Consider the following 27383-nt stretch of genomic DNA (forward strand, 5'->3'; position numbering starts at 1 on the left):
CATTACACGTCTTATATGTGATATATGACGGTTTGTTCCATTCACTTCAACAACCGAGTCCGATACAATATCCGTCACAGTTCCTTTGTTCCACATAGATGTACTCCTAGCATGAGGTGGCTTCACAAAGACACTTTCTCCGATGCTGTATGTGTTTAAAGGGGTTGCCCGACATATGAGCATGCGACACAATGGAAAACGACAGTTCTACATGGAACACATCAGCATGCGTCACTTAAGCATGTGACTTACCCTAACCCGAAACATAGCCTAACCTAACCTAACCTAGCCTAACCTAACCTAAAGCCTAACCCTAACCCAACCATAAATCCAACCCTAACCTACCCCTAACCAGTAATTTAACCCACATGCTCATGTGTCGCATGCGGAAGTCTCGCATGCCGTAATGTCGCATGCTCACGGACCGTTTAAAGGTCCCTTTCTGGAATTGCGGTCTTTTGCTACTCCGCGCTCTCCATCTGAAAGAGTAGACTCATAACGAAATACCCTCTCAACCGGTACGACATTCTCAAAGTTTGGGGTATTATTATTATTATACCAATACACCATTTCACTCACACTACCACCAGTCCTGGCCCCCATCCGTTTGATGGTCCTGTGATTTCTTTCAACAATCGAATTTCCTGAATGTTTGTAAGCACAGCTGAATACATGGCCAATTCCCAAATTCCACAAAAATTGTGACATTTTTGTGACTTTTAAAGCAACTACCATTGTCACTCAAAATTTCGTCGACAGCCCCACGCTCCAGCAACACTTGGCTTAGATGCTGGATGAATTAATCGTTCGGTAGATTCAGTCGTTATCTTCCTCCATATTGCAAATCGACTTGGACCATAATCAATCATACTTAAGTGACCATAATCAATCATACTTAAGTAAGGCTGTCCAACAACGTATGCAATGTCTAACGCCAGCCTACTCCATACTTTATCCGCCGAAAACTGCCCGTGTTCCCACTTGACTGGATGATGATCAATTTGGCGACATATGTTACAATTGTCAACCACCTGTTCAACCATTTCCCGGCTTACTTCACGCCCCAAGTAGCGTTCTGCTACATACAATGGTCTATATGTGCCCTGGTGATGCTTTTCGTGGAACCTCTTGACACGATCTTCCACCGCTTGACTTTGCGGGGCGACTCCCACAAATCTTTGGGTGCTCCGTGGTACCCGTGTCAAAGCATCAGCTATGTTTTTTGCAGAGGGAACCAGACGCCAGAGGTGGTCAATAACGAAGTACTTCTACTTTTCAAGTAGTTATGATTTTAGACTACTTATACTCGTACTTGACAGTTTTCAGTTTTGTAGGCAAAATAGGTGTAGAATACCTACTTACTTATGAACCACCACTCCTATTTCTACTTGAGTTGAAATTCCGGCGTTACTTCTACTTCTACTTGAGTAGCGACGGTGACTACTTTGACCACCTCTGCCAGACGGACTCTGACTTTCATATCATATTTTTCAATCAACTGTGCAGTGTGCAATCAATCCCAGCCTTCTAACAATCATTTCACTCGAGCCATGCACTCTTGACCGGTTCAAATTCTTTAAAATTGATCTCAACCAGTTGTAAACACTTGCGGAATCAGTGATACTCTCTAATGTCCTTACTTTCTATTTTAGCGCTAGATTCAGTCCCTTCACCACAGCCTCCAATTCTGCGACGTTGTGAGCACCATCATCCTGCTTTCTCATCCAGGCCGCATCTTCCACTACTTGGCCATCCACCATTAGGCAACACCCATATTGCTAGGATACTAGCATCACACCAAAGTTGCACCCTTCCTCCAGCAGGAGCTTGCCAAATTCCCCTCACTTGATCGTTCTCTTTCACCCTTGCAAGGATTTCGCCAGCTACTTGTAACACATGATATGATACTGTTTCTTCCCATGCCACTTCATTAGCAAGGCGCTTTACGTAGCTGGAAGCAATCATCAGCCAGCCTGCCACAGGGTAGTGACCGATATGTTCACCAAACATAGAAAAGAGCTGGCTCTTTGGCCATTCTTCAGCCGGCTCTGGCAGGATTCCATCTCTGGCCCATTCATACGATCCCGCAGCCGTCGCAGTGACTCTCAGTCCTAATACCCGTGTATCGTTCAACGGGACAGGCTCCTTTGCTCTTAGTCCATACCGTAATAAGTGCCTCCTCACCGTTTCCACATCCACGATACTGGCATCAACAAATTTTTCATCGATATAATGATCTGTTCCACATTTTATCTCTTGACTCTGCGACAATACCACCGACAGGATCCTTGACATTTCTTTTGGCGCGACATTGAGGCTAAATCCCATACGCGTCATGACGTATTTCTTCTCGCCATGCTGCACGATTTGAAATTTGTACAAGCGCTCTGAAACGTGGATTTGTAGATATGCTTTGTGCAGATCTAACATATATGCATGTGTGCCTTTCTCTCAGTTTTTCCTGGCACACCAGAATTATCTGCACCGGGAGAACTCATCACATGACTATTCACCTCGCGGTAATCCATAACTGGCCGCACCTTTCTTGATTTGTTTGGGTGTTTTACTGCCATCAGAGGAATCAGACCCTTTATTGGCGTCCATGAACGTCTGGGTTGTATTCTTCCAATCAGCAATTTTGAATCCATGATTCACTTCATGATGGAACTCCTCTTGGCACTCAGGTGGAATCGCGTACCCTGGACAACGGTTTGACAAGGTTGGCTCTTGATTCGTCCATTTCCACTCTACAATCCACTTTGAGCTACCAAAAATAGCGTTGAAATCTTCATCATCGATAACCAGCTTCTCCACTTCTTCAATCAACTTATCATCTTCTTTACTCAACTTCTCGACTTCTACTTCAATCGACTTCTCAACTTCTTCTTCACTCAGCTTCTCAATTTCTTCCTGATAACTCACTCCCACAGCAGCATATGTGGGAAGTGCACCAAACCGTACTCGAAGATCTGGACCAACAAACACCCCATCCATCCCCTCGATCACATCCGTCCCCAGAATCACCCTTGCATTACAAACCAGAGGAGTTGCTGTTAAAACTTCCATACAGAGGTCAACTTCGTCAATTTCCAGTTTGACTGTCATTTCACCATGACTAAATCTTAATTCGCCATTCAACATTTCCACAACTAGCTTTGGTCCCCTCACTGGCACGCCCAATTGCTTACACACAACTTCTCGCACCACAGACCTCTGGCAACCACTATCAAAGAGAGCTTCTACAGATATTCCAAATATTTTTACAGAAATGATTGGCAGCAACTTTTTCCTCACTGTCGGTGGCTGGGTTCTGACCGTTCCCCATTGCCGTTTCCTGATTGATTGGTGGTGTAGCACCGTTCTTGCAGAACAGAGCTAGATGGGTGGTGTCAACAGCACGGACTGTTGGCCAAGAACTACATCCCGTGCAATATATGTAGCGGAGTGACGGCTCTAGTCGAAGATGGAGGCCTTTCGGACGGATACAGGTGAAGGTACCGGGACTGCGAAGCGTTTGTACTTGTACGAGGTGGCATCGTATAAAAATATCCAATGCGTATGCCGGACGGCGACGGAAAGCACGTGCAACTGGAGGAACTACGCGAGAGGTATTTATTGCGACTTTTTGTGGACAACCCCTTACAACTCTGAGGTAGTTGAGATCGACGGATCCGCGTTTGTACGTCGCAAACACCACGTCGGAAGGCTGGTCAATATCCAATGGGCATTCGCGGGCATCGACGTGGAGTCTAGGGAGGGGGTTCCTGGTGGGTGTGGAGCATCGAAATGCTGATACGCTGTTGCCAATCCTACAAGAATATGTTCGCCCCGGAACGACCGTGGTGTCGGATCTATGAGCGGCATGTAACGCCATTGGCGATATCGGCTATAAGCATCTGACGGTGAACCACAGTCTAAACTTTGTGGATCCCATCACGCACGCCACGACTAACCACGTGGAGGCCATGTGTGTACGCGCCAAACAGCGCAATAAACGAGAATGTGGTACACGTCGAGACCTCCTTGATACGTACCTGTTAGAGTTTATGTGCCGCATGAAATTTGGAGATCATCCGTATGAGCATCTGCTCCTACATATTCGGATCAAACATCCCGTTTAAAAGGACCTTTTCAGGGCCACCACAAGGTGCTTTTCAGGGCCCATAAAAATTGTGTTTTGAGAGTGGTGCGGGATTCCATATTCCGTGTATTTATTACGCTACACTTTTTTTGTGCATCTCCGTCTCAGAAGGATTGTGCGATACGCGGATATCAATAGTTGGTTAGTCAGTAATTTCTATATAGCGAAACGCACTATTCCAGTGGTTTAACCTGTGGACCGCGGCTTATACCAGTGTGTCGATTGGATTGCAATTTCACTAATTTTTGATTTTACTCATAATTGCTCCATATTAATCACAATAATTCTTTACTGTAAGTAAGAAAACGCTAATGAAAAGGATATAATATGAACAAGTGTAGCTTACTCATGCATCAAGTAAACAATGCAACACTTTAAAAATCGTCAGAAGTGGTTTTGTTTGCGTGACGAACGTCAGTGAAATGAGAAATCTTCTTTTAGTATGGACCACAACACCATGTAACAAAATTTTGCAAAATTCAAGTTGAATAAAAATTTTCATGTATTGTGTTTTGCTATTCCAAACCAATCACTAAAATACAACTATTTTCTTCTGACGTGTCCCTAGTCTTTGAGAAATGAGTGATTTCTCGTCTTACTCAAAATTGCCCTGTATTAATACGTACAAACACACTAACAAAACGAAGGAATATGCACAACTACATATCGAAATGCCTTGACTGGTACTAGATCTCTCGAAGTCATTTTATTGTCAAGTGCTTTACAGAGGATTGCGAACATTCCCGCATAAGCAAGGAGAACCTACCACAAAAAATACCGTTAAAATCGTTCATGCCTTTTTCTCGACGAAGGACATCGACACGATGAAGGCAAACAAGTTCCTTACAGTTTCAACCTTGGAGTCAGAATTTCCGTATTTGATTTCTAACTAAAACATTCTAGGTGGATCAGTGCCTGATCATTATTTTAATTAACATTTTCGGAATCGGTGCAACAGTAGCTTTCGATCAAGACCAGATTCTGTAATTTCTGCGCTCGGGACGATAGGTTTTCGATTGCCAGAAATCCTACAGTCGCTTACGCAAAACAATTCTCAACTCCAGCCTCAACGAAGCGGAACGAAGCTGCAAAATCGGCCGCTGCCGTTCGATGTTAAATTTCTATAGCATTACTCACTAGATACACAATCAGTGCATCAACAGAACAAAACGATAAGGCATAAACAGAACAAAACAAAACTGGACTTGTCGCTAGCGACTGCCATAAACAAAACACCGGTCGGGTCAGACCAAAAACTCTAAAACCGGTATCCGCGGCTATCCAGCTAGGCGCTCAGCATCCATGGACAGCGGAGGAGAAAAATACGGTGGCGCAGACTAGATGACCTTGCTTAAAGGTCGTATCGCATCTCCATCGTCAAAAGCATCTCGATGGTGTCGGCGAAAATAAATCTGATCTCTCTCTCACTTTGAAATTTCGAACTGCCTTTGCTTGTATAGGAATGTATTCAGGCCCCGTATTATCAGTTGTTTCGTGTTTCTTCCGCTGTTACACCATCGAATGGATAAGGTTCGTATCAGCTATGCTCCTTAATGGTTAACACTTTCACTAGTTTCGTTTTTTAGTTTGTTGTGTAATTACCTATACTTTAATTTGCGCTCTTCACTTCTGTACTATCTTATGATTTTATTCTCATCTTCGTAATAGTATTGAGAAATTACTCAAAAAAAAAAATCGCAACTACTCCTTCGGGTCGTAAGCATTGCCGGTATTTGCTACAGAAAAGGAGAGGCTAACACGCCCTACCTATAACTTTACCACCCCTGACGACGTGAGGTGCTATGGTAGAGTTCATTTGGACTGAGCCATGTTCATGATACTATATTACTTCCCTCAGCTTATACTATATATTATTTTGGTAATCCTATGTCCTTATTTTGACTTTACCTTCATTTATACGTTATCTTCCCGCAAGAACTCTTAATCCTATATTTTCCCAGATTTTATGTTACATGATATCTACCCAAAAACACCCAACCTTTGAATTCCTGTCGATAGAGTCTTTAGCCAAAACACCAGAATGTCTTGTTTACTGAATTCCTACCAATATATATATATATATCATGTCTTAAAATATGAACAAGAACTTTCGTGGATCCATTGCGTAAACTCTGTACTACGTCCTTACGGCCGTAGCCATAGGCGCCGAACCTAGGTATGCAAGGCATGCCACGCATACCTAGAATTCTGTTTGGCATGTATCGGCATAAACGTCGATTGTGCTATTTAGAACAAATGGCAATATATTTCCGTTTACGACATTACGTGCTGCCGCTAATGTGAGCGACGCAGAATGATACGTACGCGATTCTATAATGAAGACGTCGGTTTCTACAAGCGCTGTAACACGATCGTGTCTCTCGGTTTGACGAACAAATACACGCTCTAGAAATGAAATTGTATTTGTGACCGGAAAGAAATTGTGACGTGACTGAACAAAAGAATGCCTAATATCTAAAAGCATTGATGCCCTCTGTGTTTCTGCTAATCCATTCGGCGATCATGGTTTCCATATTAATCTTGTCTACCATCTCAGAATGGACATTCAAGATTGAGCATGAGTTAAGACGGTGCTGTGACATTGTCGATCGCAGGTACGTCTTCAATCGACGCAATGTGCTAACTGTACGCTCAGCTTCACACGTCGTACAGGGAAGTGACAAATTAATGCGCGCATGCCTAGCTAGATTCGGGAATACATCAACCAGTGTACGATTGTTCGCAAATACTTTAAAGCAATCCACTGGACACTTTGCGTACACATGAGTGACAATGAACTGATCAAGTTCCCGTTCCAAATCTTTCAGGCAAATATCTCCTTCATAAAATTCGCAAACAGTGCTAATGTCATTTTTGTCAGCACGAAAACTCAAAATCGGCTCAAGCTGTATCGCTATTCCAATGTCTTCAGAGTCATATCTACTCAAAAGAATTTCACTACTCTTTGAAAAGACATCATGGTAAGTATGACGGAAGAAATCATCCACAGAATGTTGTTGGTCAGAGTTTTGTGAGTGTATTCGGCTCCGTGCGCGCGGAACGGAAGGTAATCGTAATTTTAATTTTCGTGCTTCGCCAGATACCTTGTAAAAAATTGCACTGGCATTCTCAGTTGATGCCCCGTCACCAATGAGGACGCGAGACAGATTAGAAATCAATTGCCTGGCCAAAAATAGTGAAATCGTGGAACTTTGTATTGCTTTGTGAACAGAGTGGAAAGTGTTTACCAGCCGTTGAAGTAACCGCAGATGAAAGTAGGTAGACAACTTTTCCAATTGCATCAAGTTAACAAGATTGATTTGATGCCCCATACAATAAACGTACGTAGCTTTTGGAGCAACTCGCTTAATTCTAGCCTGTACTCCATTAATGCGTCTTTTCATATTTGCTGCCCCGTCATAAGCCTGGCCACAACATCTTTCTAAGCTCAATCCCAAAGAGGCCAAACAATCCTGAATCGTGTTACTTAGTGTTTCAGAATCACATTTCGGTGTGTTACAAAATCCTAAAAACACCTCTTTTGTAACCCAATCGCTATCCACATAGCGAGCGCAGAGCGAAACCGGCTCCTTTATTGTGATGTCTGATGTTTCATCAGCGATTATAGAATAATATCCTGAACCAGATTTTTCAATATCTTTGACAATTTGTCGCAGAATTGTGTGCGAGGCAAGGTCCAAAATTTCGTTAGGAATATCATGACTTAGCCATTTCTTCCTTGTACTTTCATCCATCCATTTTTGTACGTAGTCCACATGTTTACCAAGTAATTTCAATATTTGCACGAGATTAGAATTTTCATCACTGTGGCCGCGAATGGGAAGGCCCTTTCGCCCACACACTATAACGGAGTCAAATATAGCACGCAAAGCCTTGGCATTTTCTTTTGCACGCGGCATTTTCTTTTGCACGCGATGCAGATGGCCCTTTAAGATTTGCAATGACACATGCACCACTGTCGATGCGTTTCTTCACACTGCGAATTTTTTCATGTCATTGAAATCAGAAAAGACAACACTTTTTTCGTCAAAAAAGATCCCACGTAAAATGTCCTAGATGTTGTCGATTGTGCTTTACATTTAGGTGTTTCCGTAATTAGGTGTTTCCGATCTAGGTGATACCTCACTGCGGCCTGATATAGAATACTAAATAATCCGGCGTACATGTCGAGTCGACCTCTTGTTGACCTCGAAATAACACTAAAACCACCTGGTGTACTCGACGACATGTAAAACTGTTCGAATCCCGCATGGAACATTTTATTATAAACGGAAAAATGAACGTGCAAAGAAATCAACAATTAAACGCAATGAAATAGAAGGCAAGAAATAGGACTTGCATCAGCATAAATCAGAGCCGAATTTTTCAATTTAGAATTACAAAAAAAACTAATTACAGAATTTGGATCATGTAACATACTTAGTACAAGTACTCCAAAGTACTATACTCAATAAACAAATGTGGTGAGAAACTTAACCTCACAGGATTTGTACGATGTGAAGTACTACTCAAAAAACGATAGTGAGAAACCCGGAAAAAGTCTTATTGTGGAGCAGATTGTTGAAATCTTAGAAATCAGCCAATCTGGTAGACAAATATTGAGCACTTTTGTCACCTATTACCACATGTTGGACGAAAGCCAGAAGCTGAAAATCCTTTGGATATGATAGGTCCCAGGCATAATAGCATGCCATAATATTAATTAGCATGTCAAAGACCGTATCGTATTCTTGGCAAGAAATTTGGTGGCCATCAGTCCTGGATCTTGCCATTTTCGTGCTTGGCAACAACCAAATGTGGAGGGTGTGATCGTCTGCAGTTGATTTCAGTATCTTGAGCCTGAAATGGAAGTATTTTTTAAAAATTCAAACAATGCATACGGCTGTCAACAACAGGGGTAACATCTCTACACCAGTAATTCACCAAGTTATTTAGACATGCCACACAATAAATGTAAAATTTCACGCCCCCTTATCGTCATGTCACGAAAGTCGATTGCATGGAACGTTATGACTGTTAATGATAAAATTCTCAAGTATTAAATCCGGAGTATACACAGAACAATATGAATTGTACGTATATGGCGAGAAGCGAGAAAACTTTTTTTTGTTGACCACTGCTTTCCACCCCCTTCATATGCTTTCATGCCCCTCAGTTTAAGAGAGAGATATGATATTATTTTACGCCTGCACCATCGGAGATGCTTCGACGACAAAGTTGCGATACGAGCGCGAGGTCATCTAGTCTGCGCCCCTGTTTGTTTTCCCCTCCATGCTATCCGTGATTGCTGAGCGCCTAGCAGGAAAGCTGCGGATACCAATTTTCCAGTCTTTGGTATGACCCGGCCGGGTCGGGGATCAAACCCACGACCTACCGATCGAGAACCCGGACGCATAACCATTACACTATCTCGCTCACCACTGCCGCACAGTCAGCTGCATGTATCAGTGATTGGCATCATTATATAAACGTAGTTATGATCAAGTACCTGTTCCACTGACAATGCAGATACTGTGGACTTCTTTTCAGAGTTCAGGCTGGCGTCGGTCTTCTTCCACTTGACTCTGCCATCGGCGAGTTGCGATTGTACTTTCAGATTTTTCAGTTGATCATTCACACTGAACTGAAAAACAAAAAATCGAGAAGTTATTATCAATCAGTTCTAAATCATAATAGCTTTGCAAGTCCCAATTTACCTTAAATATCTTATCCAAGGTATGCATCATTTTTGTGTAATTAGTTCTCATCTCATCAATTGTAGTTGGTGCAATCAACTTCCAGAAATCTTCCCTGACCTGTAAAAATACGAGTTTTTCCATTATTATATTAAAGGGGCACTGCGCTCTAAAAATGATGTGATCTCAAATTGAAGGTAAAAACGAACAAAAATTTTTGGCCGCAGCCATTTCTTTCAGAACGCCACCGTGATGGAGCTGTAATGTATTGAAATTTCTACAAGGCCAGCTGGCGCGGCTGCTTAAGCCGTTACATGGCACGATATCATCACCGTCGCACTTGCTCGACGCGATTAGGCAGTCACGCAGAGAACGAATTTTAGATAGTTGTCAGCCGATGTTATGAAGGAAATGTGTCTAAGTTTCGTTCTCTGCGTGACTGCCTTATCGCGTCGAGCAAGTGCGACGGTGAAGACATCGTGCCATGTAACGGGTGAAGCACCCGCGGCAGCTGGTCCTGTAGAAATTTCAATAAATTGCAGCTCCATTACGGTGGCGTTCTGAAGTAAATAGCTGCGGCCAAAAAATTTTGTTCGTATTTACCTTCAATTTGAGACCACATCATTTTTAGAGCACAGTGCCCCTTTAAGAACTATCACTATATTCTTTGTGGTCGTATAAAAGGCACATAATTCCTACCCCAAATCATTCATGTTGTGACATCAGAATGAGTGATACAGGAATACAAGTCTCGACCGTAATACTCAATTCAGAGTCAATACACTGACGCGCACTCGATATCGCAGAGGCCTAATGATAAATCATACATGCGCTCACCAGTCTGATATCGCCCAAGGTTGGGAACGTTTGCAGAATTTCATTGAGAGGGATCCCTTTTTTCGTTAGCTGAGCACGCCGGTGTCCGTACAATTGTTTGAAAAGAGTCACGATTTTCTGCCAGTTGCAGTCCTCGTTGTCAAATTAGTTTTGCAGCTGACGAGTCGCTTCTCCAACAGTCAACTTGAATCCACCTGTGTGTGTAAATATTAGTTTAACTACTCTGTAATTTAAACCGACGCACATCACCGGACTACTTCTATTTACTCGCAGTACAAACTACGTTGTAATTTAAACCGGCGCACATCACCGGACTACTTCTATATACTCGCAGTGCAAACTACGTTGTAATTTAAACCAGCGCACATCACCGGACTACTTCTATATACTTGCAGTACAAACTATGTACTTCTATACCCACATTACATACTATTTAGTAATTTACCTGACACGGAAGCGTTTTTGAAGGAAGGAGGACGTTGTCTGAGCGCTCTCAATTTCTGAGACAGTTTCGTGTTGATATTTTTCTAGAAAAAAATGAGATGATCAGTGCAAATGAATTTAGACCAATGAGACCAGTTAACTTTACCCAGGGGGGGGGGGGGTTCTGTAAGGTAGATCCTAAGCACAGATACTTTTCCACGAGTGCCGTCCCAAACTTTCGATATGATACCTGTTCCACTGACAATGCAGATACTGTGGACTTCTTTTCAGAGTCCATGCTGGCGTCGGTCTTCTTCGACTTTACTCTGCCATCGGCGAGTTGCGATTGTACGTTGAGCAGATTTTTCAGTTGATCATTCACATTGAACTGAAAAACAAAAAATCCAGAAGTTATTATCAATCAGTTCCAAATCATATTAGCTCTGCAAGTCCCAATTTACCCTGAATATCTTACAATGTATGCATCATTTTTGCATAATTCCTACCCCACATCATTCATGTTGTGACATCAGAATGTGTGATACAGGAATACTAGTCTCGACCGTAATACTCAATTCAGAGTCAATACACTGACCCGGACTCGATATCGCAGTGGCCTAGTGATAAATCATACATGCACTCACCAGTCTGATATCACCCAAGGTAGGGAACGTTTGAAGAATTTCATTGAGAGGGATCACTTTCTACATTAGCTGAGCACACCGGTGTCCGTACAATTGCTTGAAAAGAATCACGATTTTCTGCCAGTTGCAGTCCTCGTTGTCAAATTCCTTTTGCAGCTGACGAGTCGCTTCTTTAACAGTCAATTTGAATCAACCTGAATGTGTAATTATTTGTGACACAATACTCAAGATGGCTTGGTGCTACCGAAAACAGGGTCTGGTCTAATTTCCTACCCACAACGCTCTATTCCCATGAACAATGCCGGTTTACTTCTATACCCACAGTACTAACTACGTTGTAATTAAACCGGCGCACATTACCGGACTACTTCTATATACTCACAGTACAAACTATGTTGTAATTAGGAGATCTGACGTCATTCTCTAAAAACAATGGAACAATTTTGAACGTAACATCAATATGACAGAAAATCCCCATCGTTACAAGCAGTACACATGTCCAACATGCCTCGTCATTACAAACTGCTGGTCATCAATAATATTATGACTGATTTGAGGCCACTGAAATTCATGACCAGAAATGCAGTACAACCCACAGATATTGCTATGTCTAATAACGAATGAATTCATTGTGAAATTGAAAGTACAAACATCCAGTTTATGGTAGTTGCAAAATAATTGATCATTTACATACAACAGTTTATCAATAAAAATAAATTCTGGTAAGCCATCATCTTTGAGCCTTTCAACGAGGGCGCGACAGGACTTTCAACGACCTGTGATCAATGTTCCCTCTAATTTTTGACGGGTCTGCGCACACTGACCAACTCACTGCGCAGACCCTTGGAAAACAGTGTCTAACGACTAAAAAAAAGGTCATCACTTCGGATTTTTTGTGCGCAACGTAGATTTTCTGTGCGCAGAGACCTTGAAAGTACTGCGCATTTGCGCAGCTTAGAGGGAACATTGCCTGTGATGATTGACCACACTCCATATAACCTCTAATGAGCTATTTCCACTAGTAGTTTCATCGAGCATATCACTCAAATCTAATTCTGTTCGAATCTTATGACGTCTCCGGCAATGATTTTTCAACTGATGATGATCGTGAAACACTATTCCACAGAGCTCTCATGTATAAATCAGACTCGGATGGTCCTTGTGACGTTTTGTAATATGATCTGAACTCCCAACGAACGGGCACAGCCAACATGATTTTTCATTTGACATTCACGACACTCTATAATATAATTACTTCGAGACAAAATGCAAAGAAAAACATTCTAGATCACAATTCGTAACACCATTTAACCCCCTACAAGATGCATCGATCACAACTGCTCACTAAATTGTGTAGCTTCGATTCTAGATCACGGCTCATGCTCCAAGTTGAATATTCTAGTACCACTCATTATGACACCATGACAGAATGTAAATTGACAAGATTCAAAGCTTTTTACTATGTTTGGTACGCTGCTATACGGCCAATCAATGCTAACACAGTAGAATAAAGTATCGCAACTTCAATTCCAGTTGAAAAATTGACACCGGTACTCATGGCGAAGAGCGTCTCATACTTGAAAATATCGTCTTTTACCACTACACTTGAAGTCAGTAAAATTGATACCGGTACTCATTCAAAATTCGCGTACTATAATCATTGTGCCCAGCCCTAATCGCTAGTTACGCAATGTTACAAGTTTTAAAGCGGAGAGCTATATACAGTTATAGCTGCGTTATAACAGGGCATATTGCGTAAGGTATGCGTGAGCTATATACAGATTATGGTCGTACTTTATATCAGATATCTATATAACAGGGTACATTAATGCTAAAGCTATTTACCTACCTTCCAATTTCTTGATATGACGCGATGCAACGCCGTTACTCTCCAAGAAAGTTTTGAAATCTGCAGCACAACCAGTTCCTGTCATCTTCCCAGTACGTTGAATCGTAAAAGAGCGAGACGGGGAACACAGAACTTACGCAAAGCGGAAAAAAAGAGAAATTTTCTCTATAGCGCCTAGCTTTTTTCGCGGCCATGCGCTGAAAGCTCTCCTTTGTGATGCCTCAAGCGGATAATTTCGCGATTCTGGGATCTCAAATCGGCAGTGCACATCTGTGCAATCCTTGTGAGGCCGACTATCCGCGTGCTTTTTCATAGCAGCCTTTCCGCGACGCCAAAGATTGAATCCCGAGATCCAGGAATTTGATTTTCCACATAAGGCTGATCTGGTTGACGGAGGTGCCTTATTATTTTCCATTACCCATGAACAGATGGAACATGTGACAAAATCACTATCGGCATTGTAGACAAGCCACGGAAAATCCGTCTGCCAATGTATCTGGTACGATCTGCCTCTGGCATTTTCAGTATCTTTGGTTACTGTGGTCGAACCGTCCAATTCTGAATCTCGGAGAGTATCATGAAATTCTATAGTTGCACAATGCAACTCTCCAGTTGAGCCATCGAATTCTGCAGTTGCGCTTTCTGATTCTGCTTCTAATTCTGTGTTATCAATGTTTACCGCCTGTACATGATCGTCCTGATTTTCAGTTGAAGAAATCCCTTCAAATCAGACTGGCGAAGCTTCTTTTTCGGTGGCATAGTACTTCCTGCCGACCCTGCGCTATCACTAATATACTGTCGGCTCAATCGGTCTAAGAAAGTCGGAAGCTTCGTAGGCACTGAGCTTTATAAACAGCGGATATATCTCTTTGAGACTCGTATCAATGTTGCCAATTAAGCTCGTGGCGTTTCGATGTCAATTTTTTGTTCACTATTGAACAATAATGATCATCGCTAATCATACACGTAACGCCATTATCTCTAAACGATTGTCGAATGTTATAGATAGGCGCCAAAGCCTGCGAGGCCCGATACGCGATAGTTCATGCCAGCGACGATGTGTTGCGCACCAGGCCTATTACCGATGCGATTACTCAGGCCAACCATTATATCGCGTGCACCATCCCTGCTGGAGATGCAACTGTTTAGGCCAGTGATTATATCTTGAGCACATTGCCTGTTGTTGACACAATAAATTAGCGAGGTTTGCGGGCGCGTGTAAAAATCAAAACCTGATACGCACGACGGCACGAGTGCAAATGGCAAACCAACTAAGCAGGAGATCACTTGCTTTGTCACATTATGACGTCATCCCTTTGTGACGTCATCGAACCCGCATGCCTAAGGAAAATTAGCGTTCGGCGCCTATGGCCGTAGCTATTAGTTTTTCTCGCTATGCTGCATTCGGCAGCTCAACATTAGGCGCGTCTTTCAATAAAAGCAGCCGTCGTACGAAGCGCTCAGAACGAACTGAATTATAAAGCACAACCAAACGTAGGCTCGCTCCACCGTAGGTAACACGCACTAGGTAAATAACTAGAATGAACAAAATCAAGCCGGTTTGAACCTCTTCGGCTTGCGTTTCATACGACCACTCGAAGTTCGCTTTACAACATCATCCCCCGGACTTACTTCAGAGTTAGTCAGAACCGGTTCCTGCTTCAGAACCGGTTCCTGCTTAACAGACATTGTTGATCTCTTCGGGAAAAATATCATTCAGTACATCTGGACTCAAATCCATCGATTCCAGAATACGAAGTATTTACACAGGGCGACAAATCATTCAGTACATCTGGACTCAAATCCATCGATTCCAGAACACGAAGTATTTGCACAGGGCGACAAATGATTGCCTTCTGTGTTTTCACCTGTGCGGTTCTGACCAAACGTCTTTACCAGAAAAGATATCAGCAGGCCGTGTTATTTTTGGCATTTCAGGAGCCAGATGCCAAAACTGCCAAAAATAAAAATTTGAAAATGCCAAAAATAAGCAATTTTTGGCATATGCCAAAAATAAGACGGCCTGCCAAATAGTGTATTTCGTTCATGGTGTTGTGTTAACAGGACCTCGTTACAAGCTAGAAGAGAGTTTGTGAAAGGCAGGTTTCTTAATCTGGGTCCAGCCCACCCATTAGAGGTGAAAGCATGGTGTCCTAAATGGTCTGGGCACATGCAGCGAGATTGAACGGCTGACTGCATTTGCTTTACGTCATATTTTCCATTTGTCCAAAGGCAATTTTACGAGCATTTTTGACCGGCTTGTCGAGCGCTAAATTTGATAAAACGGGTGGGTATCAATGAGAAGCTGCCGCAGTACTGATTATTAAAATATAAATTATATTCTGCTCATGGAACTGGAACCCCAAAATCAACCACGATTTTTGCATTGTGATCGAGTTGAACATTGTGACGCAACAAACTGTCTGGCTATTTCTGAGCTGCATAGTCTCGTTTTGCCAGACAGGACTCCAGGACTCTTCCATGCGAGTTGGTAATATTAACGCCACCTGAAGTGACAAAAGTCCTCTGAAAATATATCGGTAGACTGCAGGAGAAATGATAGTCGGGCTACTAAATAGAATGTGTCGTGAGACAACACAGGAAACTCCTGGAAAAGGTTCGGCCGGTTCGGCCCTCCAAAGATTTTGAAGCTCTGAAAACCTTTTGTGGATGACTGGCAACATTCTTTCCCTCAACGGCTACTGTTGAAGCCGATATTTCCCAGATTCGTTGGGCGAGAAATGAATTTAGGAGAAACTTAGCTGACCTGATTTTGTAAGCACTGTTACAGTGCAAACGATTTATGTCTATTCAACAGCTGTGACAATCAGCTGTTGAGCGTGTTTGTCAGGCTTGTTTTTTTTTCGTATTGGCACCGATTCCGATGGATACTGCACATTTTGTGGTTTCGTTTGATATTATTATTAACCTATGAAATCGTTAGGTTTTTTCTTCTTATTGTTTGTTGGCACTGATTATACGTGGATGCTGCACATTTTGTGGTGTCTTTTGACAAACTAGCCCAAATAAAGCGTTTCTGTGACTAATTCGAGGCTGAAACTATCTATTTAGAGGACGATGCCAAAACTGCCAAAAATAAAAATCGAAAAATGCCAAAAATAAGTTATTTTTGGCAGTTTTGGCATTTGCCAAAAATAACACGGCCTGGATATCAGTGACACGACCAAGGGGTCATTTTGGTCGCGACGTGTTTTGTTCAGTGACGAACAAACGACGTCACCAATCTTGAATGACGATTCTTCTCTCTTGAAGTAAGCTCTGTAGATATCGGAAACGTTTATTCCGTCCGATAGTTTATTGACTCGGCGTGATTGGTGTCGGATACAAAGGATTAGACCAGTAGTAAGCTAGAGGACGCTGATTAAGAGCCGTCAGTATTATGTAAACTCGGTATAAGCGCAGCAGGGCATTCCCCAAAATCTTTCGTGGAGGCTCTTTCTAACTTCTGTTCATCCTCTCCCAATATGCTCCTCTGAACGGTCTTCTCTGGGTGATAAATCTCCGAATCTCCGTTTTCTGCCATGAATCGCTCAATCTTCGGCAATCTCCGCGAATAACTTGCCGGCGAATGTCATTTCAGCAATTTCTTGGCCTTCTTGAACGTTAGCGTTGTCTGATTTGATTGTCTTGCACCAGGCTCGTCTGAAAAAATTCGTCGCAGCAGCTTCACCAGAGCCGCTACCGGACGACGCGCCATCCGTAGCTGGAGATGCCGGGAATTCGAACGCCCGCCGCAGCAGCTTCACTAGAACCACTAACAAATGCCGCGTCATACGTAGCTGCCGATACCGAACCTCAAGGAGGATCACGACTAAACTACAGCCGAAGCTTCGCCAATCGTTCGGTATCCATTATTGATACCAGTTTCTGCACGCAATCACCAAGAACTACACACCAAGAACTACAAAGACGTCTCTCCACAAATCGTTGCCATGCGCAAAAACATGCGTGCTATCGAATGGCAGCAGCAGAAGGTAATAGAGCAATCAAACGTCAGCAGCAGAAGGTAATAGAGCAGTCAAACGACGGCAAAGAATTCACGTCTAGTTAGGACACAGCCGGCAAGGGAGGAGGTGAATCCACCTGAAGGGACACAGCGGAAAGGCAGGAGGTGAATCCTCCACCTGAAGGGACACAGCCGACAAGGGAGGAGGTGGATCCTCCTCCTGTAGGGACACAGCAGACAAGGCAGGAGGTGGATTCTCCTCCCGAATAGTTACATCACATGTGTCAGGACGAATAGCCACTGCCTTATTATAAGTGGATAGATCTTATCAACACACTAATTCTTCAAATTATAACCAGTTCAAAATGCAGTAGTATAGAAAATACAAAAAACTTCGTATTTCAACTGAATATTGCATACCGGTACCGAGCTTATTGATAAAAATGACTTTCCAACGCAAATACACGAATGAAGAAATCGCCGAGGTTTTGCCAAGATATAGCGAAAAAGCCATCAACGAAACACCAGTATGGAATTCCGTCCTTCATCAACTTTACGGAAAGAATATCGTTCAAGAATAGAAAGGGCCTATGTCCATTTTTCACAATTTCACCTTTTTCGATTTTTCTAGTATATTGATACAGCTCTTTCTGATGGCAGTGGCACTTTTTCATAAAATTCGTCGACATAGGCCAAATACTTTTGGATTACATTTAGGCCAATACTTTTGGATTACATTTAGGACAAATACTTTTGGATTACATTTGAGAATAGAAGGGGCCTATGTCCAAATCCTGGACATAGGCCTTTTCCATCACCACCCATCCAATTGAAAATTGGACATAGGCCCAGCCCATTTCACATAGCAATCAATGTATTGCAGTGGAGGTTTTGTGATGGACAATCCATTTTTCTCTTTAGTTTTATGAATAATAATGAGCATTGTCGAGTTACAGAATGTGACTGAGCCTGAGCCTACAGTTCATTCTTAGCTAAGCTGGATCGAAATTGGAGCTTCATAATCATTTTTGGTTAGAAGTTCAGTTGTATTTCTTATACAACATCACAGGCAGATACAACATCACAGGCAGGCTACCTGGTTGCAGTAAGTGATTAGACTAGACCTATAAAGCCCCAGCTTCTTAGTGTTTATGCTGCCATGCGTTTAGACAGTTGGTGTGCAAGACACAGTACCGGTGTATAAAGGATAGGCTCATACTTGATGTGGAATATCTGAATTTTTCACTGACAGATCCTATATATGAGTGAAAGAGCGTCATATAATTTATAAAACTACATAACAAGATGTCAGAGCTTTACGGTACCAGAAGCTGGAAAGATGATTCTCGACCTGATATAAGCCTACATACTGGAAGCACTGTGTACTTGTCCGCATATTATTTCGACAATGATTCACTATCATACTCTTCCTGTTTTCCTAATAAAGCCTGTTTTCCTAATAAAGAAGACACAATACTTGAGGGTACTGTGGAAAGCGTGTATTCCAATTCAGCAAAGGTTCGGTTTAAAATTGATAACGAAGTCACGTCCATCCCAAAGAAATATTTGATGCTTACTGTTCCTGACAGCAGACGTAATTTCATCATAAATTCTGCTGGGAGAAGTGACGATGAACTTGTCTCTGATTCCGAGTTAAATGACCCAGATTATGACTACCAAAAAGAACTGAAAGCTTCTAAAAGTAAAAACTCAACAGCATACTTGGATTCCGATGTTGAAAATGATGACAATTCAGAAACTTTGTCGGCCTCAGTCTGCAATTTGATTTTAAATGAGGAAGTTATTTTGACAAATGACAGTTTCGAGTTGTTCAAGGCCAAGTTTAATGAAAATTGTTCTGAAAGATGTGCAAGATTTGTGGTGACGAAGGTTTTCAAGAAAGCTCTATTGTGGAAGGAGTTTGATAGTGATATACATGTGGAGGGGTCTTTTCTGAAGTGGAAATTAACAGATAACCGGAGATTGAACAATAACACAATAAATGATATTAATGCAGAATGCTCTACTAAGTATGAATTCGCAAATGCTCTTCCTGAAAAACAAAGAAAAAGGAATCCTGCAAAATGGGTACGAACTACGCAGAAGATCGCTCGCCCGAGAGGACAGTCATATGAATACATGTCGAAAACGAAAGGCAAAAGTATCATGCCCAAACGGGTTATGGGACCATCCTGCAAATGCAGAGATAATTGCTCATCACGATTGACGGATCAAGAACGTATGAAAGTTTTTGAGGAATTTTGGCAACTCGAATCGCAGAGCCAGAAGCGACTTTTCATAACAAAAAATGTCAAAAGAATAAACATCGCTCGGAGGCGATCGCGAGTTTACTCTAAAAGTAAGAGAAATAGGACTCATTCCTACAAATACTTTCTCCAAAAATCGTTGGACACTCAAGTGCATTCAACAGCAGTCTGTCAAACATTCTTTCTATCAACATTAGGCATCAGTAGAAAGCAAGTCCGAACGGCAATGTTAAAGGAAAATGGATCCGGGTCAATTGAGCCAGACCAACGTGGGAAAAGCAATACTCATACCACCCTGAGCAGCGAAAAGGTTCTTAATGTGATTAACCATATAGAGTCATTCAAGACAGTAGAGAGTCATTATGTACGGAAAGGTACCGGCTGTCAGTATCTACCTGTTACACTAGACGTAGCATCCATGCATAGAATGAATTTACTGTTTTGCAATCAGAAAGGGGTTGAAAGTCCCGTGTTGTATGAGACATACAGAACAATTTTCAACCATCTTTAATATCAAATTCCAAAGACCTTCCAAGGATCGCTGTGACACGTGTGATGCATGGGACAATTGCAGATTAGAAAATATTGATGTCACGAAAAGACAGGAGAAGCTGCTGCATGACAGGGAGAAACTTATGAGCCGACAATATAAGACACAGATCAAAGAAAGTGCCAAACACACGGTCGGAATGCATGCAGCAGCATTCGATTTTCAAAAAACTCTTCTAACGCCTGCTGCAAGCTCATCATCCTTCTATTACAGCCAGCGACTTCGATGCTATAATCTGACTAACAGAAATCAGCGATTTAAATGATGTGAAGTGCTACTTGTGGAGTGAGCAAGATGCGAAAAAAAGGCTCAAACGAAGTTGCATCATGTCTCCTTTTATATTTGACAGAACTTTCTCAGTCGGGAATCAAAGAAGTGTTTCTAGTCGGGAATCAAAGAAGTGCTGGTCAGAATTGTAACCGCATGGTGTACATTATGCTGTCTTTAGCACTTCGTTGGCTTAATTTCAGTTCCATCACCCTATCATTTTTCATAACTGGTCACAGTCAAAATGAGAACGACTGTGCCCACTCGTTGATTGAAAGAGAGGCTAGAAGAATGCAAACTTTCACATTAGCTCAATGGGAATCGGTCATAACTAGAGCCCGACCGATATTGGATTTCTGAGCCGATACCGATAAGACCGATATCCAGTACCTCCACCGATAACCCCGATATATTCAGCCGATATTCAAAAGATATGGAATCTAGCTCAAGGCCCATATTTAACACCTCAGAGCATTTATTTCAACAACTTTACAGCCATTGATATGCTTGAACATGAAAAAAATGATCTAGGGGCTATAAAAATATATCAAAAGCACCAATCCAGCAGTTGCAGATTACAGTTCACGAAGCACAATATCTCGGCCCTTTCTGCAAGGAGTGAACTTCTGTGGTCTTCCATAAATGATGTATATAGTACTAAACCATAGTGTTCTAAGGTGGTGTAGACACTACCGATCGTTCCGCTTCGTCAATTTGGAAAGGCCGTCGCCAAGATGCTATCTCTGCCGCTTGAGCACAGGGAAAAGTTGCGTTCTAATCATATCTAGGAGGTTAATTGGTTAGCGCGGTATGTTTTCTGTACGCAATTGATAATGCTGAGATACCACTTCGTAGATTAAGATGTCAAATTTTGCTGCCGGTAGGGTTTTTCAGGCAGTGCCAGCGGCATGTTATCGTGTTACATTGCAACCGTAGTACGGTATAGCCTGTCATAGCTTCCTTGGTAATGTTATCGTTATCATGCTATATGTTTTTGTGCCTGCTGTATGGAATCGACGTGAATATAGTGGGCACACAATTTCCTGTTAGCGCATTACTTTACCTTGGATGATTATTGCTGGTAGGCAAAACGTACATGAAATTCTTTGTGGTTTTCGAACTTTTCTAGATTGAATATCAATGGCTAATATTCCAGAATATAGCGTTGAGTGGCTTTCTCCGGAACTGATTCAAGAATTACTGATGCTTGATGATGAAGATATTTTGCCCATCCATCCGTCTTCGAAAAAAAGATCCGTGCCAGAAATAACTGACGAAGAAGTGACACAATTACTACATGAAAGTCAGGGCGGAGATGGGCAACTTGAATTGACTTCATTTGGACTACAAAATATCAGAATGTGGATACAGGATTATGCTGTGACAAGAAATAAAGACAAGCTTGTCGCTCAGCAAAGCAAGCATTGCCTTAGAGCTTCTTCATTTTTTAAAGATGCTAATGAAGTCAGAGATCCTGCGTATTGTCTCCTTCAAATTATCAAAACAATTTCGAAAAATAAATGCGCATCAGAATTGACCACAGCAACGGAAATAACTTCATACGAGACAGACACACTCCAATACCTAGGGGGATTTGCTCTGAAAAAGGCAGTAGCAAAATTCGGAAAAAACTCGCTCTTGGATAATTTGACGAGTCAACCAAAACCGGGAAGTTTCATCACATTTATGGAAAAAAAAGTAGGATCTCTGTATTGCCCTTCTGAAGAGCTTGCACAGTTCTTGAACAAATTGTACTTGATGCTGGGTGAGCATTTCAGAAGGAGACCTGACGAAATAGATATAACCATCTTCACTAAAGAGCTTCGGAGCAATTTGTATTACGTATCGTATGTTGAAAGGCTAGAAGAGATGTCTCAACTTGACCATGATTTGACTGAACAGATTGTGTTACAAATTTTTACAACAGTCATTGCACTTCTCACAAAGGGATTTGCAAAGAAATTATTTCAACGTATGCGCAGCAAATGCCTCCTTTCACGAGGCTTGAGAGGTAACCTCAAACGACAGGTGCAGCAGTAGATTTTTGTCATTTGTCTTGCAGCTTTTTTTTCGAATTACAGTCATCATGTTGAATATATGGGACTTGATTTTGTGTACAAACGAAACAATAGTGCAGCAGTCAAAAGACATCATCCAAGGAAGAAAATAGGCTTCCAGCTGGAGCTACTTACATAGTGATAGAGTATGCTAGCCGCCTATTGGTCAGGATCATTGGTTTATTTAACCTTCTACCAGGATATATGCAATAATATGACCAAGTATTACCTGCTTCAAATAGGTCTAATCGTATGCTACATAAAGCTGTCAATGTAGACACCTCACCTATTTTCATAGACACAAAGAATCAAACGTCTTACTACCAGTACTAGCACAAGTAGAAATTTATTGTGCTCGACGGAGTAGCATAAATCATGAAATTGAAAACAGATAAATCAATCAATTTAATCATGCAAGTAGCAGGGTTTCTATTCTGTCAATGTTGCCAATGGAACATTTTGTTACCATCAAGCAGTATCAATGTCCGCAACTATCTCGACCATACCAGGACGTATTCTATTATTCTCTCGCATCGACATAGTTGCCAAAATTGAAGCTACTCAAGTCAAATAATGAAATATTTTGTGATGGGTAGAGATAGTTGCCCATATTGATGTCGACATTGTTGAATTAGATATGGCCAGTTTGATCCTTCTGAAGAACACAATGCTGGAGGATGTAGAAGTGTGGATTTACGTGGAGAGATCAGTTGGCGCTGTTGGAAGATTCAGGAATTTCTGAAAATGATTCGAGATATAAGCGACCATTCCGAAACCACTTTCGGTCTACGGCTAACCATCAGGTTTTTGGCGCTTTGGTAAAGGCTCATGACATATTGCAGTCCAAGCATTACGAGAACCGTACGTTGTATTCCCTCCTTTGACTTTCTTGATTATTTTTCGTTGAATGATGTGCTGGATTCCATATCCGACTTCTTGGATGTCCGGATTCTGGGAAAACCTTCCCAAAGTTCTCTGTTAAATTGAGTCATCTGAACAAATGAAATTATGTGATCCTAAACCCCAAGGATACTAACGAGGTTTCCGAAAAATGCTTCCAATATATCCTGTGAAAAAGTTCGCAGCCGCACATAATCCATTTCTTGAAGGAGTCTCTCACACAAAAACACGAAGTTTCTTGAGGTGAATATTAGCCCCTCCAAAGTCGGCTGAGGTAGTATACGCATCTGTTCCCCAAATCCGTCCACTTCTTCCTATAAAATAATCAATGTCTTGGAAGATATAAGGCTGAATTATTGCAACCAATACACACTTTCCAACGCAGTAGCTCTTCAACGAACTCCTTCAATTTCGTAATTCTGTTGTCAGTGATAGTGCGGATAGGATTCCTCGTCCCACAGTTGACAATTTCGAACCAGCTTCAATAATACAATGTAGAATTATTTACCCATCTTCATGACAAAAATAATGAAAGAATTCAAACCTGTTCATCATGAGGACGAATTCCGAGGTTCCCTTGGCTCCCTCCATGGTTTCAAGATTTTTGCCCACTTCCCAGCTCAGGACATCCCTTGCTAGATTCACCTTCATCTTTCAATAATTACATTCCACAACTAATGAGCCTGAACTATATTGGTCACGCTAACACACAAATGATACATACTTTGGAGTAAGGATTCAGCTTTATGTGATTTTCGGTGAGTCGAGATCGTCGGAGCGGTTGCCCGACATATGAGCATGCGACACAATGGAAAACGACAGTTCAGCATGGAACACATCAGCATGCGTCACTTCAGCATGCGACTGTATAGCCCAAACACTAACCCTAACCCGAAACATAGCCTAACCTAACCTAACCTAGCCTAACCTAACCTAAAGCCTAACCCTAACCCAACCATAAATCCAACCCTAACCTACCCTTAACCCGTAGTTTAACCCACATGCTCATGTGTCGCATGCCAAATCGTCGCATGCCGAAGTGTCGCATGCTGTAATGTCGCATGCTCATATGTCCACGGACCCGTCGGAGCATCAGGCTGTATTTCTCGTTATGATACAGTTTCGCAATGTGAGTCCATAAAATGTGCTTCCCAGCTCTATTCATGAACCTTTTTCCTCCCGGTTTCGAGGAATATAAACCATTCCGTGCAGTCTGCAAAATATACATCAATCACTCAACACCTTCATGTACGACTAAATGCAATCTCTATACTCACCTTGAGAAGGTGTGAGGGGTCAGAACAAAGTAAAATTGGTCTGTTCCGACCATATGGATTTGGAGCTGTGAATGCACACCGTATCGGAATTGAGTCAACTCCAGCAATAAGTTTAAAAAATTTGCGGTTGGTTGACATGCCGTCTGCAATTACAGCATGAATCCTCAAATTCAAACGCTCACAATGAGCAAGTATTTCCCAGAATATTAAACAAAGATCCGCTTGTGGTGTAATGCTTGTTGGGTACCATGCAAGTGGCAAGGAAATCTCTCCTTTAACCGTTCGTACGTAAAACACTGTAAATATAATATACCTTGAATCAACGATCAATTTTATATCATAGATTGCTACTACCAAGTATGTGAGTAGCCAGTTGACAGTCATTCACAAAATTTGGATCGATGAACCCAATCAACTTTCCGTCTGATACAACCAAATTTTCTCGGACTGCAAAATAACAACAATATGTTCTGATTATAAAACACCAAGATTTCAGTACAATACTTTTCATTTCATCCAAAGTCAAAAAAGCCGGAAGGAATTCATGCTGCTTCATGACCTTTGTGATCTCACTGACCACCATTTCATTGATTCCTGGTTGGGGCTTGATGCAATTCCTATCAAAGTGTAAAAGTAAACCAGATGACAATTCAACGAGACCGTGAAATATTCAAACCTGTAACGTTGTATTGTTTTGCCGGAAGGTAAAACGAGGGCTTTACTGTTTACAACATGGTGATATGCTGCAGGTGAGCGACAATAAAACTCAATAGCCCATCTAATCACATCCGGATGGTACCTTCTTCTGGTAGAGCAAACCGATGAATTTTCAATTTGATTTCGTAAAAATAATTCTTGCCATTCATTATGTTGTACAATACCAGGTTCCTGCATTCCCTGAAAAATCTCAAGCCAGGTTAAATGTTGAGCAGTCATAATGAAAAATACTGATGGCTTTAACGCTGTATACTGTACAAGTACATGCTCTTGCTACTTCGGAACCATTACTTAAAAACCAGCAATCAAACAATCATAACACTATCAAACAATATAAACTCAAACTGTGAGGTTCACCTGAACGTCAACGGAATCCTCAACAAGTAATGTGGAATCTGATCTTCCCTCAAAGACTTCACATTTCATGCAACACTTGTTGTCTTCAACACAGCCAGCTAATAAATTCATAGGATCATATTGTCAAGATATCCTCACAAAACGGTTTAAATTTAACATACTATTACCAATAATCTGGCACTCTGGTGATCGTATCATTTCATGGACTGTAAGCTTTCCGTTATTCAACATAATCACCGGATGAACAACAGAGTTCTGTACTTTGTATGGCATTCCAGTACCCTCACATATTGTGATAGCTTCCACATCTCCTGAAAAGTCGCCACTTTATTTAAAATAAAATTTACCTAGGGCTATCATTTTTTTCACTAAGCAAATTTCCTCCATTACTCTCATCTCACAAGATGCTCTACTATGAACATATTTCTACCTCGAGCTCCTCACAAAACCACGACCTATTAGTGCGCTCCGATATTATTCCAAGTTTACAATCATTATAACGCTACCTAATTATTATCTTGCAGTTACTGAAGCTATATACACACCTATGAATATCAGTTTCATATCACTATCCATATAATTTACTCTTCTAAAAAGCCCTTCGCCCAACAAGCTATTCTGCAAACATTGACCTAGGCATAACTGCGAAGTTGTGAACAGGCTGTTACTCACGTAAATACGCATTCAAAGTCTGATGTTGCAAGTTGACGCCAGATGGAAATGCCTCAAGGGGGACATTCCAGCCATAAACGGACATCAGACAGAGATGCATATTGTCATCAAACTGCAATCTGAACACACTCATACTTTTAACACTCCATATCAAACTCAAGGGATGGAAATATTAATACTTAATCTTGGGAGATACTTCATCGCTACATTGCAGTTCTGCTACAAACATCTGTCTTTTGTCATAGAAAACCCAATTTCCTGTGAAAAGTGCCGATCTTAACTCATCTCAGGATTAACGAGCAAAATGGCGTTTGGTAAGCATATAGGCTACCTTTTGCATTTGATGACAGCTTTTCAATCGACTTCCAAATATCAGTACGGCATTTATGTTGCAATTTTAGCGGGGTTTCAAATCGTGTCGGTGGAAATTTTCGCGGGGTAGGTTTGGGTGAATTGAATTTTTCCGGCATTTCCAGGATGGGTACGGCACCAAGCTTCAGACTTACTCTTTTTCCATTTCTCATGATGTCATCAGGGCGAAAATGGACATCACAGATAGTGGCTCTATTGAAAGTACAAATCATGATTGACATGGTAAGTCTGAAATGCGATAAACTTCAAACAGAATCATCATCCAAAATCAAACAAAGAGATATACGGTATATAGGCTATAGGCTAGTTCACATATATGCAATGACTCACGATTCCTTGTGAAGTTGCTTCTTTATTGTGTCTCCCTGTGTTGGATCCCTAATTTGTAAT

General features: G+C 41.6%; 3 protein-coding genes and 2 long non-coding RNA genes across 8 annotated transcripts in view; 2 read left to right on the forward strand and 3 right to left on the reverse strand.

Moving 5' to 3' along the window:
- Nucleotides 1-24582, forward strand: part of LOC145447841 (uncharacterized) — a 92131-nt gene extending 67549 nt beyond the window's left edge. The window contains exon 2 of the long non-coding RNA XR_013917723.1: nt 24377-24582. This is a non-coding gene — a long non-coding RNA (uncharacterized LOC145447841). The remainder of the gene's footprint in view (nt 1-24376) is intronic.
- Nucleotides 6607-8051, reverse strand: LOC145447745 (uncharacterized). Its single transcript, XM_080326004.1, has one exon. It carries the CDS (start codon nt 7894-7896, stop codon nt 6610-6612), a length of 1287 nt encoding a protein of 428 aa, XP_080182130.1. The 5' UTR covers nt 7897-8051; the 3' UTR covers nt 6607-6609.
- LOC145448875 (uncharacterized) lies at nt 8524-13849 on the reverse strand. Of its 4 annotated transcripts, XR_013918049.1 has the most exons (8): nt 13591-13849; nt 11742-11935; nt 11348-11485; nt 11120-11201; nt 10675-10868; nt 9859-9957; nt 9651-9785; nt 8524-9001 (listed from the first exon to the last, which is right to left on the reverse strand). It is a non-coding gene; the product is annotated as an uncharacterized LOC145448875 (long non-coding RNA). The 4 variants fall into 4 exon arrangements; XR_013918050.1 differs by lacking the exon at nt 11120-11201; XR_013918048.1 differs by lacking the exon at nt 10675-10868.
- Nucleotides 18863-21001, forward strand: LOC145448684 (uncharacterized). The gene is made up of 2 exons (XM_080327154.1): nt 18863-20298; nt 20845-21001. The coding sequence occupies exons 1-2, from the start codon at nt 18863-18865 to the stop codon at nt 20999-21001; spliced, it is 1593 nt and encodes a 530-aa protein (XP_080183280.1).
- Nucleotides 24583-24590: 8 nt separating the features above from the next.
- LOC145448685 (uncharacterized) lies at nt 24591-26902 on the reverse strand. Its single transcript, XM_080327155.1, has 6 exons — nt 25552-26902; nt 25380-25492; nt 25230-25322; nt 24876-25171; nt 24680-24811; nt 24591-24602 (listed from the first exon to the last, which is right to left on the reverse strand). Exons 1-6 carry the CDS (start codon nt 25809-25811, stop codon nt 24591-24593), a joined length of 906 nt encoding a protein of 301 aa, XP_080183281.1. The 5' UTR covers nt 25812-26902.
- Nucleotides 26903-27383: the final 481 nt, after the last annotated feature.

The sequence above is a fragment of the Botryllus schlosseri genome, chromosome 10 (assembly GCF_051294905.1).
Source record: "Botryllus schlosseri isolate E-star chromosome 10, Bs_hap1, whole genome shotgun sequence".
Taxonomy (NCBI): domain Eukaryota; kingdom Metazoa; phylum Chordata; class Ascidiacea; order Stolidobranchia; family Styelidae; genus Botryllus; species Botryllus schlosseri.

Excerpts from the sequence above, each read along its gene's own strand:
- LOC145448684 (XM_080327154.1), top strand. The coding sequence starts at position 18,863 with ATGTCAGAGCTTTACGGTACCAGAAGCTGGAAAGATGATTCTCGACCT. Across the intron at positions 20,299-20,844 it reads GGGGTTGAAAGTCCCGTGTT|TTCCATCACCCTATCATTTT; the intron begins GTATGAGACATA and ends GCTTAATTTCAG.
- LOC145447745 (XM_080326004.1), bottom strand. The coding sequence starts at position 7,896 with ATGGATGAAAGTACAAGGAAGAAATGGCTAAGTCATGATATTCCTAAC.
- LOC145448685 (XM_080327155.1), bottom strand. The coding sequence starts at position 25,811 with ATGACTGCTCAACATTTAACCTGGCTTGAGATTTTTCAGGGAATGCAG. Across the intron at positions 25,493-25,551 it reads AAAACAATACAACGTTACAG|GAATTGCATCAAGCCCCAAC; the intron begins GTTTGAATATTT and ends ACACTTTGATAG. Across the intron at positions 25,172-25,229 it reads ACTGGCTACTCACATACTTG|TGTTTTACGTACGAACGGTT; the intron begins GTAGTAGCAATC and ends TTATATTTACAG.